This window comes from Macaca mulatta, chromosome 9 (genome assembly GCF_049350105.2).
Source record: "Macaca mulatta isolate MMU2019108-1 chromosome 9, T2T-MMU8v2.0, whole genome shotgun sequence".
Taxonomy (NCBI): domain Eukaryota; kingdom Metazoa; phylum Chordata; class Mammalia; order Primates; family Cercopithecidae; genus Macaca; species Macaca mulatta.
Genome location: NC_133414.1, coordinates 60,040,182 through 60,056,363, shown reverse-complemented (window position 1 = coordinate 60,056,363; position 16,182 = coordinate 60,040,182). Strand labels below are relative to the sequence as shown.

Sequence of the window (16,182 nt, the reverse complement as noted above, 5' to 3'; positions counted from 1 at the left end):
AAGAAAAAGAAAAAGGAAGGAAGGAAAAGGAAAAGGAAAAGAAGGGAAAGGGAAAAGAGCCTAAGAGATATTATTAGGGCAATCCCAATTGTTTTTGTGATAGGTTAACCAGTAAGGATCATGAAAAAGCCATGGTTGCCTCAAAGCTGGCTTTTAATAAGGCAACTGACAGTCTCTAAGAGTAGCTATATGGGCTAGATGGAAAGATGTGGTCAAGATAAAAACCCAAATGGTAGGTTAAAACTCACAGTAGTGTCATACAAAAAGGGTACAGGTAGTACTGGCCAATGCAATATGGTTAGAAAAATAATGAGATACTAATTCACAGATACCATTGAAATGCAACTGAGAAACACCACATCTGAAATAGTAAGTTAACTCATTATGTTGCCAAATATAACTCAACAAAAGTCAAACTTTCTATATACCAGCAATACCAATTTAAAAGCTTCACATATATGTGTCCGCATAGCAGGAGATGGTATATCCTAATTACAATTATAAAATACCTAGAAGTAAACATAATAAAAATGTTCAAGAGTCATGTGAAAAAAAATTGTATTGAAAGACTTAAAAAAAAAACACACACAAAAAAAAAACCTGACTACAGGAAGGAATACAACAAGTTCCTGGATAGGAACATTTAAAATCATAAAGATATCTAAGATGAATATGCCCATAACAAAGTAACTTCAGAAGCCAATGAAATCCCAATCAAACCCCAACATAATTTTTACAAAACTGGGTAAGTTGATCTTCCAGATCATCTTAAAGAAAAACGAAATATATAAGAATAGCTAAGACAATTTAAAAAATAACGAGGATATTTGCCCTATTCTATAATAATTAGAATAGTGCTATATTGGTGAAGTGTACAAAGTTTTCATTTAAATATAGGATTTAGCTTATGAAAAATGTGACATTTCAACCTAGAAAAATACTTCTTCAACAGACAGTGTAGGGATAACATTTTAGCCTTTTGTAAAGAAAAAATAAATTAGCTACTATATATCTTATATAAAAAAACAGATTCCAAAGAGATAAAGGAGTAAACCTTTCTTTTAATCATCTAAAAATATTAAAGAAAAATATAGAAAACACTTTTATAAGCTTGGGGCAGGGAATCCTTTCCAAGATTCGATACAGAACCAAAGTACCATGTATAATGTATTGAAATGTAGATTACACTTCAATAAAAAATTCCACTAGAAAACAATGCCACAAAGGAAAAAGTATCAAATTTGACTACATAAATACCCAGAAATGTGAAATATCTATATGGTAAAAGAAAACGTAAACAAAGTGGAAAGAAAAGTAACAAACAGGAAGAAAATTTTGCACCATGTGTTACAGCTGAAAAATTAATGATCAGATCTACACACACACACATACACATATATAAAAAAGACAGCAACCCAATTATTAAGGTTATGGCCAGGCAATTCACAGAATAAATAAATGAACTATGAATAACCATGTGAAGAGATGCTCAACCTCACTAATAATTGGATACAAAAACAGAAATTAAATTGCACTGTATTGTATTGAATATAATAATCTAAATTAAAACAATGAAATGTTTTTCCCATTATTGTGATAAATAATGGAAAAGATTAATAATATTGATTGTTAAAGAGGCTTCAGGGAAATAGACATTATCATGCAGTGATGGTCAGAGTATAAATTTGTAAAGTCTTTTCAGCAATAGCATTTTGGCATCGTCTACAAAAATGTTAAATATGCTTAGCCTTAGGCCCAGCAATTCCCTTTCCAGGAATCTAACTAACAGATATACTTGGAAAGATGTACAAGGATTTCACTGAAGCACTGTTTATGTTGGTGAAACACTGGAAGATTCCTAAGTGTCTATCACTGTGGGAATGATTGGGTGCAGTTTGGTATTGTCTCACTATACAATACCAGTTACAAAAGAATACATGTAATATCATAACAACTTAAAAAGCAATACATGCACTATTGTTAAAATACATGTGTGTTTGCATGTGTGTGTGTTTGTGTGTGTGTGTATGATTGTCAATAGGAGAGAGATTTGAAAGATTTAAACCAAATTATTGACAATGATTATCTCTGGGGATGGGAGTGGAACTGGGGATATTAGGTTGTGGGTGGGAGAAAGATATTTGCACATTTTAGTTTTTGTGTTGTTTGACTTTGTGTGTGTGTGTGTGTGTGTGTGTGTGTGTGTGTGTGTGAGATGGAATCTCGCTCTGTCACCCAGGCTGGAGTGCAATGGCACGATCTCAGTTCACTGCAACCTCCGCCTCCTGGGTTTAAGCGATTCTTTCTTCTCAGCCTCCCCAGTAGCTGGGATTAGAGGCACATTCCACTGCACCTGGCTAATTTTTATATTTTTGTAGAGATGGGGTTTCACCATGTTGGCCAGGCTGGTCTTGAACTCTTGACTTAGTGATCCACCCACCTCAGCCTCCCAAAGTGCTGGGATTACAGGCATGAGCCACCGTGCCTGGCTAACTCTTTTACGTATAATATTTTTGACATCATCCTTGTGCCGCAGCAGCCTGAAAAACAGTGGCATGACCACATAATGTTGTGTCTACAGTGCTAAAAACAGAAGCTACAAGATGCTGCCAGTCGGAGAGCACTCCATGGGCTGGCATGCTCAAAGAAGGCATTGACGGAAGAGGAAAGATGGATGTGGGACCCCAAAAAATATGTATGATTGGAATAGGTCAAGGGAAAGAGAAGTGAGGCATCCCAGAGAGGGTGACTACATCCACCAAGTCATGCCTACTTCAAAGTCATCCACAGCAACACGTGCTAATGACACTTGACAAAGAACATTTTATGCATTCATCAAGTATTATTGAGGAGCAATTGTGTGCCAGGCACTGTTGCAGGCATTCATTGTTATCATCATCATCCTCAAAAAGTATATATGATTGTATTAGTCTGGGATCCCAGAGAAATAGAACCAACACACCCAGAAATAATGTTTTATCTGCTATCTGGGCATCGTTCAGCCTAGTCAAGTCAACACATAAAATTAACCAACACTCTTATGTAGACCAATCCATGGGGAAAAGGCATTTTCAGTGCTGGTGGGAATATAAATTTATAAACTATCTTAGAGGTCAATTCACTTCTTGAAATTGTGTCCATCTTTAAATTGGGTAGATCTTTGGACCCAGCAATCTTATTTCCAGGACTTTATGCTAAGGTCAGGGATATTCATGGAGATTTATTGACAAAGATTTACAGCAGTTTTAAATGTCCAGTAACAATAAGTAGGAAGCTAAATTGCGGTCCATCTGCATGATGGAACATTATTCCATCATTAACATTATGTTTTGGAAGCATATTTAACAAGGGAAAATGTGCACACTATTTAGTAATATCAGAAAAGCCAGTCACAAACACTCTTTACAGTAAGACTGAAATTAGGTTTTAAATTTTTGTTTGCATAAAATGACAGGAAAGATTTGCACTGAAATGTTAAGTTGAGTAGAGATATGGTAAGGCATTTTTATTTTCTTGTTTAAACCCTTTCAGTATTTTTCCATGTTTTCTATAATTGAACTATATTACACTATATTACTTTTGCAATAGAAAACAACCAACATATGGAAATCAGGACAGATAATAAGAGCCAACATTCCTATGGCTCTTCTCTGCACTGGGAGTCATACTTTAAATATTTCATCATGAATCACCCTCCATGTGCTGGGTGAGGTGTTCACGACAGAAATGAGGAGAGACCGGGCACCAGCCTTTCTTTCTGGGAGTTTCCAGTGAAAGACAAGCAATTTTATCTCACATCAAGAACTCTGCAGGAAGGAGATCACGATGAAGTCTGTGGTGAAGGGCAAAGAGTGGGGTAGTGTTAGAAAGGAAATCCCAAGAAAAAGCTCCCCTCTCCACTGGATGGCTGGAGACTCCTGTTGAAAGGGGGGAGGTGACATGAGCAGATTAGACAAGAGAGACCCTGGGCCTGGGGTCAGGGGCACTCAAACCCCCCGAGAGTTCCTGTTTGATATTCTAACCCACAGAACCTCTCATCCTTGTTGTTCTGTATTTTTGTTTCCCATTTAAGGTGGCTCACACCTGTAATCTCAGCACTTTGGGAGGCCAAGGTGGGTGGATCACCTGAGGTCACAAGTTCAAGACCAGCCTGGCCAACATGGAGAAACCCCACCTCTACTAAAAATACAAAAATGAGCTGGGTGTGGTGGCGCATGCCTATAATCACAGCTACTTGGGAGGCTGAGACAGGAGAATTGCTTGAATCCAGGAGGCAAAGGTTGCAGTGAACCAAGATCACACCACTGCACTCCAGCCTGGGCGACAGAGCAAGGAGACTCTGTCTCAAAAACAACAACAACAACAACGACGACGACGACGACGACGACAAACATGAGGTGGAGATTTAGGAAAATAAGGCCCTTGCAGAGGAGCAAGGTCCAGGGCCCCGGGAAAAGTGCTCTGGGAGGCTAGAGCCGTGGGCCTCTCCTGGCCCTGCCCAGGAAGAACAGGCAGCCAAGGCTCTGAACAGCCCCGGCCTGGGGCGGACACGCTCCAAACCAAACAGCCTGCCTGGTTTCAGGCCATTGCTTGGGGTTGCCTTTCCTTAACTGCCTTGGAACAGTCCCCTGGAAGCCTAAATAGAATGTTCTAGAAGATATGGTCATTGCTTCCTAAGGTTTTGAATCTTTCCATCAGCAAATCATGGCCCTGCCCAGGGGTTGTGACAGAGCAGACATGGCAAGGGAGGCTGAGCTCTGTTGAGAGGGTAGAACCACTTCTGGGTGACAGGTCAGAGGGGAGCGGGCGAGAGAAGTGGAGAGACACAGAGAGCTAGAGAGATACAGTGAGAGAGACACACAGAGAGAGAGAGAGAGAGGGACAGAGACACACACAGAGAGAGAAAGAGACAGAGAGAGAGACAGAGATACAAAGACAGAGAGAGACACAGAGAGGAGAAGGAAAGACAGAGAAACAGTGACAGAGAGACACAGAGGGAGACAGAGACACAGAGAGACAGAGAGAGACAGAGAGATACAGAGGGAGAGAGACAGACACAGAGAGACAGAGGGAGACAGAGAGAGAGGGAGAGACCGAGACACAGAGGGAGAGAGAGATGGAAAGACAGAGAGAGACTGAAAGACAAAGAGAGAGACAGAAGGAGAAAGAGAGAGACAGAGACAGAGAGGGAGAGACAGACAGAGAGAGACACAGAGAGGAGAGAGATAGAAAGACAGGCAGAACAAGAGACAGAGAAAGACAAAGAGACACAGAGGGAGAGGGAGACAAAGAGAGAGAGACAGAGAGGGAGAGACAGAGAGAGAAAGAGTGACAGACAGAGAGAGAGGAAAGAGGAAGAAGAAAAGAGGTGGGAAGTGAAGGGAAGGGGAGCTGAGGAGGGGAAAAAAGAGAAACCGGAGGACCAGGGCAGGAAAGTGGGGAGCAAGAGAAGAAGGGGGAAAAGAGATTCTTATTTCCAGTGAAGTCTTAAAAACTACCTCATGCTTTTGGAACAAACAAATGTTCTAGACTGAACCCAGCTTCACTCACTGAAATGAGATTCACATTAACCAACTAGCTAGATAACTCTGCTTACTTGAAGGTAGCAAACTTTTTATATGTTTTATGTGGCAGAATGTCATCACTGCCAAGAGATTTCATCTATGACTCCAGAATACACTGTGACACAAAGACCAAAAACAACACAATTCACACACACACACCATATATATATCATATGTGTGTATATATATCATATCATATATATCGTATCTATCATATATATATATATCTTATATATATATAAGATCTTGTGTTTCAGAGCCAAGTGGTATTTGTAGTGGGTTCTTGGCCCAGCCCTTGATGATCTGATGTCTTGTTTTCTATGTGAAAATAATAAGCCAATAGTCACTGGTTTTCTTGAATTAATTTGCTCAAGAAAAAAAATTGCACATTCTATTTAATACATCATTCTGTACCTATAAACATTACAACAAGCAAACTCCAAAGACAAGTAAAATAGAACTACTGTAAAGACTCTGTATATAAATTATTTTACTCTATGTCCCTTATTCATATAGGACATTAAAAATACTTTTCACAACTAAGTTTTGTCCTTTAAAAAGGCTTATCAAAACAACATCACTTAAGACCTTGAATATTTTGTTATATGTGTACAATGAAATTAGATGCTTTTTCGTATTTGAGACGATCAGCTGTACTTTGTGATCCTCTTGATCTTGTGCCAAACTAAATTCAATTTCAAATCAATCAAAGGCATAATTTAGTGCACAATAGAAAATCTTACTAAAACTGTGAGAGGTGTCTTCCTGAATAGAAACACTGGTGATAAAAAAATGACAACCCTAAAATATGGCACTTGGTAGCTGAGACACTGCAGAAATGCTGCCCATCCCTCCTATCTGCCTTCAGGAAGGGAGGGCTACCCCTGGTCCTCTGCCCACTTCCTCATGAATTTCTTGGCTAGCTGTTGCCTAAGCTTGGATCAGTTCCACTGGGCAACCAGCCTGCCCTGCTCCCAGGCCTGACAACTCACAGCAAGACCTCCCAACGCGTGCCTCCTCCATGGGTGCCTGGCACCCCTCAGCCAAAGCCATCAAGCCTGCACAGACCTGGGTGGGAGGCTGAGCACTGGCAAAGATGCCCTCCTTAGCCAAATTCCAGCCAGGCTCCTCGGTGCCCCTTCTCGACTAAGCCTCAATCTTGGCCTAAAGACTCCAATAAACACTAACATAGTTTCTAATGGCTCAAGGCCACATGCCTTTGCCTACAATGACCTCCTGAAAGTGCCTGCCTGAGAAAACTCAAGGCTGCCCAAAGCATTTACTGCTTGTTCCAGCCAATACCTGAAAACAAAACCCCCATCTCCCCATCTCTGTGAGAAGGTAGAAGCCAAACTTCGATCAGCACATTAGCAAACCCAGATGGCTCCATATGAGCCAAAACCCTCCCTACTGCTTTTCGCAATTTTCACACCTCGTTGACTCTACTGAGTCCCCACTTACCCCCCACTCACTCATTCTCCTTTTAAAACAAGTAGTCACGTCTGCACAAATCAGAGTTGAGTCCAGTTCAGGCCAGGCTCTCTTCTCTACTGCAGTAGCTACTGCTGAATAAAATCTGTCCTGACCCCTTTAACCCAGGTCCAGCTTTGTTTACCTTTGACAGCACACAGCAGTCCAACTTCAGATACATAAAAGGCTTTGCCCAGAGTGGGGGCTGGGCCATGTTGGGGCAGGCACTTGGTCCTTTCTGTTCTCACTTCTGTGTCTACACAGCGCATTAGCCAGTGTCCAGGTAAAGATCTACCCTCATCCCACGGCATGATTCATGTCTGTGACCAACAAAGGCCCACAAGATATGTTCTAGTGCAACAGAGCCAACCCGGGAGCCCCTGGGTGGTGGCTGCAAAGGGGGGCTTACTGGCCTGTCCTGCCATCCTCTCTACCCAGGGAGACCAAGACCCTCACCTCTCATTTCTGTGGCTGAGGAGCCGTTGGACCAGGCCGTCCACTTGTTCCTGTGCCTGCTGATTTCCTGGACTTTGCAGACGTAATGCCCTTGATCAGAGGGCTGCAGTGTCAAGACAGAGAGCCTGTAAAGTGTCCCCCGCTGCTCCTCCAGCAGGCGCAGCCTCTGCCGTTTGGCACTGCGGCTGAAATTCCCATAGTACTGCACCATCCGGAGCTTGGTCATCTTCACCATCAAGGCCTCCTGGGAGTTGGAGGAGTGTGCAAAGAACCAGCGCACGGCCAGCAAGCTGTCCTTCCGCCTCTTCTGGGAGACGTGGCAGAGGAGAGTGGCATTCTGTCCCTCCAGGTAGTCAACCACGGGCCCCGGAGACACAGTGACATTGAGGGCCGCACAGACCTCTGCAGAGAAAAAGGGGAAAAGAGAGGATGAGGAGGGCCCCAAGTCCCTCTGTGGGCAGTCCACAGTCGAGGAGCCGGGAAATGCCTCCACACACTGGACATCCTGGTGCTCTGCCTAGCCAGAGAAGCAGGCGACCCCTCACCTCTCTAGCGGAGCGGCTGTTCTGGGGGTGAGCCTTTGTGGGCCCCCACTGTCTCATCTATGGGACCACCCTGTCCATGGGGGATGCTAAACAATGACTTCCTGACCCAGAAGTATTTTTCAAAATTTTGTAATTAGTTGCTGACATTTAAAATTCAAATTTCACATAAAAGATTTAGATTTTTGGAATTTCTTAAAAATGTCTAGCCCACATCTGACCCCCCACCACTTCCCACACCTCACCACCTGACCCCTGCTCCTCCCCAAGGCCTGCTTTTATCAGTTTTGTCCCTGGCCTGATGTCAGCCGTGCTGTGGGTGGGGAGCCGCCCTGGAGCAGGGCAGGGTAGGGCTTCCTCTCTGGTGGCCTGTCCACCAGGAAGCTGGGCTCTTTTCCCCGCCTCCGCTATTTCAGCTGTACCCAGGGCAGATGAGTAGTAAGGTCGGGTATGAGCTGGGACAACAGGGGTTGCTTGATTTCCGATTTGAAGGATCCATCTTCTCAGAGTTGAAGAGCAAGAATAAAGAACGATTGAACCCCAGGAAGAGGGGGGATGAGAGATTCTCCCAACACTCCAAAAGACACTTTGGAATTCCAGGCCCCATCCACAACCTCCTGTCCTTTGGTTCCTCAGTTAAAACCAGTCTGAGGGCTGCCCACTCCCAGCCGCTGTTCTGCCCCTGAGCTGACCTGTGATGAAGCCACCCCAGCGCCCACTCCACCACCCAGACCAGCAGACCTCAGAGAGGCTGAGTGCTGAAATCTCCCAGGAGCCATGATTCATGGTGCACCCTGGACTACCCAGTGTGACCAGGCTGCCTGGTGCTCATGGCACAACACTCTGGCAGGCAGGGCCCAAGAACAGACGCTTTGCACAGGATGCCTGGAACCTCTTTCTGCCCAGTCAGGGCTGTCTTCTCACCGAGCTCCATGTCCCCACCCCTGTACTGCCTGCCCCATGTATCACTCCAGGAAGCCATTCGCCTCTACCCTTCTACACAAGCAGGTGATCCCACCGTCATCCCAAAGCACAGCTTTCAGTTCCCAAATGCCACCATCTGGTAACAGAAGAGGGCTTGGGCCCCAGATGTCACAGTCACCAAAAGCTTTGACCCCTGGGCAGTGCTGCAGGGAAGCAAGAAGGAAAGAGGAGAAACAAATCAAGCAAGATCTGAACATTTGACAAGGAGGCTGTGGGACAGCAAGCAGGCGGCCCTGCGGTGGGCTGGGGGAGTGATGGTAGATACAAACTATTCTTCATCGTAAAAATCCAGGCAACAGGTCGTCCTCCTACACAGTTTCAACTATTGATTTAATAACTGAACACCTCAAGACAGATGATTTGAGGATCATTTTTCCTTAATTTTCTTTCTCATCTCTCAGAAGACAAGCACTAGCCCACAGTATATTCAAGGGTAATTCCTTGAGCCTTGACTTCATCACACCCATAAAGTCCCTTTTGTCATGCAAGGTTCCATTCACAGGTCCCCAGGGATTAAAACGCCAAAGTCTTTGATATATATGGAAGTGAGCTTAGGCAAAAAAGGGTTAAGGCTCAGTTGGACTCTCCGCTGGATGGGTATGAGGTCTTCTATGTCTACAGGGATGCAGGACAAAGCCAGCCTGGGAGATACTTAGGGCTGCAGATTAATGTGTAGCCAAAGGAGGGACCCACTCTGGTAGCAATCCCGCTGTCATCAGAAGCCCCTCCTGCAAGGCAAATGAAGAGGAATTGGCCCGACCAGTCCCCCTGCATCTCGCCCACCTGGCAGGCAGCTGGCCCATGGGCCATGTTAAATTAGTCAGAAGACATTTCTTCCTCACTGCTGAAACCCTGTGTGAAGTCCACACAGCTTCCACGGCAGGAGCTCCCTGGTATGCAGCCGCTGGGGGACACTGGCTGACCTAGCTCCAACATCTGCCAGGGGTTGGGCAGGCAAAGAGACCAGCAATGATGCAGCAGCTGGCTTCCAGAACTGAAGTCCAGCCCCACCCCGCCCTCAAGAGCTTCCCAGTAGAGGCCAGGAGAGCTGAGGAAGGCAGGAAATTGAAACAAGATGGGTGGGATGAGAGTGCAGCCGGGACTCCACGCCCCAGGATCCTCCTATTAACGCTACATGGAAGAGGGATTATTTATAGTGACTGAAACCAGAAGGATGTGCCAAGTGCTCCAGTCCCCATGGGAGACCAGATTCCATCCTGGAGGCAAGCTAGTAAACCTTCCACTTCTGTGGCTCAGGACAGGGTCAGGGGCTCCCAGGAAAGGGAAAGGACTATGCTCTAGCCTCCCAGGATGAACCCTCTTTTTCTATTGGTGCACCTCCCTGCCTTCATTTTGCCCCATATTCTCTTACAAATGGCACAAGCATCTGTTTCTTCCACCAAAGTGCAAAGACCTTTGTTAGGGGTGAATTGTGTCCTCCCAAAATTCATATGTTGAAGCCTTAGCCCCAGGACCTAAGAATGGCACTGTATTTGCAGATAGGGTCTTTAAAGGAGTAATGAAATTAAAATAAACTCATTAAGCTGGGCCCTAATCTAGTATCAATGGTCTTTATAAGAAGAGGAGATGAGAACACAGACACACAGAGGGAAGACCATGTGAAGACACAGGGAGAAGGTGGCATCCGCAAGCCAAGGAGAGAGGCCTCAGGAGAAACCAACCCTGCCAGCACCTTGATCAGATTTCCAGACTCCAAAATGTGACATTTCTGTTGTGTAAGTACCCCAGCCTATGGTACTTTGTTATGACAGTCTAAGCACACTAATCCAGCCCTGTTCACAGCAAGCTTCATTCCAGCACTCTACCTGCCACCTTCAGCGCCAGGAGGTGGGTGGTGTGGTTAGAACTCTGATGGCCACAGGCCCCCGCCAAGTCTGAAAGCTTTTCTGGAGGACACAAGCTGTTCAGGTTGTGGGGTCCCTGTGCCTGTGATAAGCCTTCTCAGCAAAGCTGGGTGCCTTAAGTAACATTCTTCTCCTTCCCAGCCCTGGACGTGGCTGCCTTAAACCCAGCAAAGGTGGCACATGTATCCAGGCAACTGTGAGATGGGGCAAGGCAGGAGGGAGGAGAGTGAATGCAGTTAGGGCACCCAGGGGCTGGCAAATGTGAGCCAGTTGGGTGTTCATTTCAATACTAAGAGAGAGGTAGTCCGTTATCTCCCCCTACAGTCATCAGGACCATAGGGCTCAGCAGAGGGAACACCAATGGCAATCAGAGGACAGGACGAGGGGAAGTAGGTGCACCAGTGTCCAGAGGCAGGAGAAAGGGTGCAGGGCCCCCAGGAGCCCAGGCTCTTCCCTCTGGATCTCAGTCTCAATGACAGTCCATGCATGCCTGGCATGTCAGAGGGGCAGGATCCGATGGTGTCACTCGCCCCCTTCTCCACCAGGTAGATGAAGGAGCAGCCAGGCAGGGCAGATCCTCCCTCTCCTGGCCTAGGAAAGATTGCCAAAGTCACTCTGGCCCAAAGAAGAAATTAACTTCTTGTTTTGTGACCCTGTGTTGTGGAGAATTGAGGTGGGAGGTAGACCCATCGTCCCCCTCCCCATTGTACCTCTCTACTTACAGTTCCTGCTTCCTCCAGCTTAAGCCTCATGCAGCAGGCATGTTGTAAAGAAGAAGACAACATTCCTGACCTTGTGCAGTGGAGAGTCCAGTGGGTAAGGCAGTCACTCATTGGGGAAAAGACATGGGAAAATATAACTACAGTGTCACGTGCCACAGAGAAAAGTGCAGGGTTTAAGAAAATCATGGCAAAATCCTGATCTAGACTTCGGAGTCAGGGGAAGGGACTCTGGGGATGTGAGCTTGAGCTGAAGACTCAGTAGAAACTAATAAAATAAAGTTCAAGGCAGCAACAAGGAGCGATCTTCCAAGGAGGGAGCCCCACCTCTGCAAAGGTCGTGAGGCAGGAGGGACCCCGTACAGGCTAGAAATGGAAAGGTCAGTTCATCCTGGTGAACTGTACCCGACTGTGGCCTGACAGACACCCTTGCCAACACATGGTCCTCAGAAGGTATTCCCTACCCCAATCAGGTTCCCCAAGGCCACTTTTTAAAGGAGGAATATAACAAAACTGATAGGGAAGAGACTGTTACAAACAGAGGGACAGGATTCCTGCTGCAGCGAATCCCATGTCTCCAATAAGCACATGCTCTGGGACTTGGTAGTCCTGGGCACCACATGCGCTGAGCACTGGGATGTTCATGGTCCAGGCCTTCTCAGGTAGCTGAAACGATGAGACACAGAAGCAGCAGCTTGGTGGGGCTCGGTAGAGAGCCAAGGGCTGGGTAGAGAGCCAGAGGCTGGCATCTGACAGAGCCAGGCTGGAAACCTGATTCTGTTAGGTGTGAGCCTCCTGGAGTTTCAGTTTCCTCGTCTGAAAAATGGGAAAATAATGCCTTTCACAGTAAGCATAGGTGCCAATGCAAAAGCACCTTTAAAATACAGATAGAATTTGCATGCCTTGAGACTGGGTAGGTGGGAGCAATAGAAAGTGGCATGCACACTGTCCTGCGAGTACAGTGGGCTTCATGGGCCCATGACCTGCAGGCACACAGTACCCCATGCTTGGAAGGCCTCACTCCCCCAGCATGGTTTAATCTCTGCTGTTACTATCTTGAAATTTTAATACATTTTAACAAGGAGCCTCACATTTTCATTTGACACTGGATCCCACAAGCGATGTAGCTGGTTATGTTTGTAGATGAATCTCAAATTCCTGTGGATAAAAGTTAAGGTGTCTAACTCCCTTGTTTATATTTGAATAATGTCATGAAAAGGACTAACACAACTCTGAAAACAGCCTAGGACACCCTTGTAGCTGAATAGGACAACCTGCTCATTGTGAAGTGGGAGATGGCCACTTCCAGGTGCAGGGGAGCAAGGACAGCTAACACAACAAGGCACCAGCCTCATCTGGGATGCAGAGGTGGGCACAGTTCCTTGGTTCTGAGCAGGTGAGGGATGTGTTGGTGGCTCTGTGCCTCCCACTTCCTCTCTGCCTGAAGAAACTGCCCCCACTCACTTCAGGGAGACCAGAGCCTCTAAGTTTATAAGGAATGCAAACTGTCAGTACTGATCAGCAACAGTGAGCTTTCTTATTAAAAGGATAGTCTGAATTCATACAGCTAAATCTCTGAAAGAAATACAATTGTATTACTTAACAGTCTTTGGCACCAGGAGCCAGTATTTACTGAGCACTAAGCAGAGGTGATACCAGACCTATCCCATGAAGACTTACTCACTCACATTAGCCTATCACCTGAAAATAGGTCCATCCAGGATAAAAGCAGCACCTTGCTCAATGATAGAGGCTAATACCTGCTGGGTACAAACTCGATGCCCTTTATATGTATTTTCTCAATTTATCCTGATACTCTGTTTATTCCCATTTTATAGACAAGAGGACTGACATACAGAGAGGCTAAGCCCTTGTTCAAGCTCACATGGTAAGTGGCAGAGCTGGAATTCGAACCTAGGCCATCTTGCTTCAAAGACAGCTCAGCCAGCACTCAAGCCTACAGATTTGCTATAGTAAATGTATTGTCTGTCAGTTTACTTTCCTGTAAAATGAGACATGGGACCAGGTGACCACTAGGGTCCTGCTCAGTCCCAAAATAGAGAGTTAGAAAAGTGCAGCAGTTAAGAAGCTGTACTTATGCATAAAATGGGTCTGCCAGCCCCTCCCAGCAGGATCGTGGTGAGGAGTCATGAATGAAGCACTTAGAAGAGTGGGTGGCACACAGTGAGTGTCCCACAAGCAGGAGCTCTTTTCATTCCTTAGGGCTGACCCTGGGCACAGCCAGGGCAGACTCTAAAGGATCCTGAATTCCAGCTCTCAAGGCTCCCAAGGGCCCCTGGAAACATGAGAATGCCCTTGATCCCCAGCAGAAGCCAAGCTCTGGGACATCCACTCTGACAGCTCCTGCAATTAGGAAGGTGGTCATGGAGCCTGGGAAGGGAAGGACCACTGGCTGCTGGCTACCCCACAGAGACCACGAGAACTGGCCCTGCCCACGATCCAAGGCAAACTTCTCATTTTTCCAGCCAAGACAGTGACAACCGGGAAAAAGTACATTTCCCGCAGCAAGGATTTCAGGTTTACTGGGAGCCTGGCTGTACTTTATAGCTGGGGGACAGTGGATGGATTTCTTCCCACTGTTAACCAAGTGCCTCCTCCTCAGACTGGGATCTATGGATTAATGCTGGCTCAAATGCCAGCTCTACCACTTCGTACCCAGATCACTCTTGGAAACTTACTTCTGAGAATCAGTTTCCTAATTTTCAAAACAATGGCAACACAGTTTAGTGGTTATCAACAGAGCCCAGAGCCAGGCTTCCTGGGTTCAAATCCCAGCTCCACCACTTATAAGCCTAGTGACTTAAGGCAAGTCCGTTCATGGGCCTGAGCCTCAGTTTCCTCATCTATAAAATGGGGATAATAATAGCATCTTTTTCAGAGGTTACTGGTGAGATTAATCAAGTTCATGGTTTTGTTTTTGTTTTTGTTTTAATACTTGGATATATAAACGTGTTGTAGTCATGATTACTTGGAAGTGCTGTTGTGATTAAATGAGATAGGCCCAGATAGGCACCCAGGAAAAGTGACCATCGATACCTGTATTATTACTATTATTCCAGCCAGTACGGCCCGTACTGTCCTGAGGCAGCCGGACAGGGCTCTGGGGAAAAAAGAGGGAAAATTCTTAAGCCACTTACAAGTGGCAGCAGTAAAACCCGAAAGAAAGCCACTAGTGTGGACCAAGAAGTTGTCCTCAAAGAAAGGTGCTGGTGGGAGAGGCGTCGCTGCATCCAGCCGTGGATGCCCCTCTCATCAGGCCTGGTCACTTCAAAAGGCCCATGAGCAAGTCCCCGTTCCCCACCTCCTGGCCAAGGCAGATCCAGCCGCTCCTGACTTGTCTTCGGAGTAACTCTCCAAAGAGAGTGAAAGGGAAGTTGCTGCTCCGAGGAACCTGCCAAGAGTTATGTGTCCTGACTGCCGTGGAAAAAAGGAAAGCGAACGACCAACTTCGGCTGCGCTCCTGCTGCATCTCCCCTCGGGGCCTGCCGCTGGGAAGATCGCGGCTGCTGCGAGAGTGCCCAGCCCCAGGCGAGGTCGGGACGGGGACCGCGCTCCCGGGAGGCGTCCTCTGAACCTTGGGGAGGCGCCGCCGCGCCCGCCAGACCGCGGCGAGCCCACCGGAGCGCGCCGGCTACAGTGACAGCGCAGCCCCCCGCCCACGCCCGGAGGGGCCTCCCCACCAGGCCTGGAGCCCCGGCCTCCCAGGCGCGGCCACCCGGCCCCCACCCTCCCCGCGCCCGCCTGGCCCCGCTGCGCTTACCCGGGGCCGGAGCCCGCGCCAGCAGCGCGGCCGCCGCCAGTGCCAGCAGCCGCATCTCCCCGCCGCCGCCCGGCGCTGTGACGCGGGAGAGCGCCGCCGCCTGGCCCGGCCGCCGCCAGCCCGCCCGGCGCCCGCGCCCGCGCCCGCCCCCGGCCCGCCCCTTGGGCCGCCTGCCACGCAGGGCCGGGGCTGCTGGGTCCCGAGGCCCGCACCGGGCGCGGGAGCAGCCGCGCGATCGGTTAGCTCCAGTATCTGTGGCGTCTCCTTTCACCAGCCCCATTTCCCAGATGAGAACACTGAGGTTCTGCAAGGTGATCGCTGGTGACTCGGAGAACACACTGCTGCAAGGCAACCGGCGGTCCCCTGCCCACAGATGCAGTTATTCCTAAGGGAAGGCGGGATCTGGGAGCCAGGGGATGGGGGCGCGTCTAGGGAACCTCTGGCCTGAGACTCACCCGCTGGCCCTGGGCCTCCAGCGCTCACTCCACAGGACCCTTCGGAGCCAAGGAGACGCTGAGTGGGGAGAAGCCCCTTCTGCTGCCCTGAAATGGAGGGCGGGGTCCGAGGTGTTGACCCTTGGAAAACTGAGAGGGTCCACACAGACCATCCCATAATATGTGGAAACTGTTAACAGAAGTGCCTATTTACGGTGCCCTCAGCCAGACCTGGGCTAAAGTGATTTTCCCGATGCTGCTGAACCCAGCCACAGTCAGGCCCTGGGACAGTTCCGTAATCTCCATGTGCCTCAGTTTCCTGCACCTGTACAATAGGGAAATGGGCCCACCCCTCGTGGGGTGTTTA

At 47.6% G+C, this 16,182-nt stretch overlaps 1 protein-coding gene across 2 annotated transcripts in view; it reads right to left on the bottom strand.

Moving 5' to 3' along the window:
• Positions 1-15,473, bottom strand: part of VSTM4 (V-set and transmembrane domain containing 4) — a 101,441-nt gene extending 85,968 nt beyond the window's left edge. Inside the window, exons 1-2 of one of the 2 annotated variants that reach the window (XM_077945299.1) lie at positions 15,382-15,473; positions 7,491-7,892 (exon numbers count right to left, since the gene is read on the bottom strand). In XM_077945299.1, the coding sequence (XP_077801425.1) occupies positions 7,491-7,892; positions 15,382-15,436 (457 nt within the window). In that variant the 5' untranslated portion in view covers positions 15,437-15,473. 2 annotated transcript variants of the gene reach the window in all.
• Between the last annotated feature and the right edge of the window lie 709 nt (positions 15,474-16,182).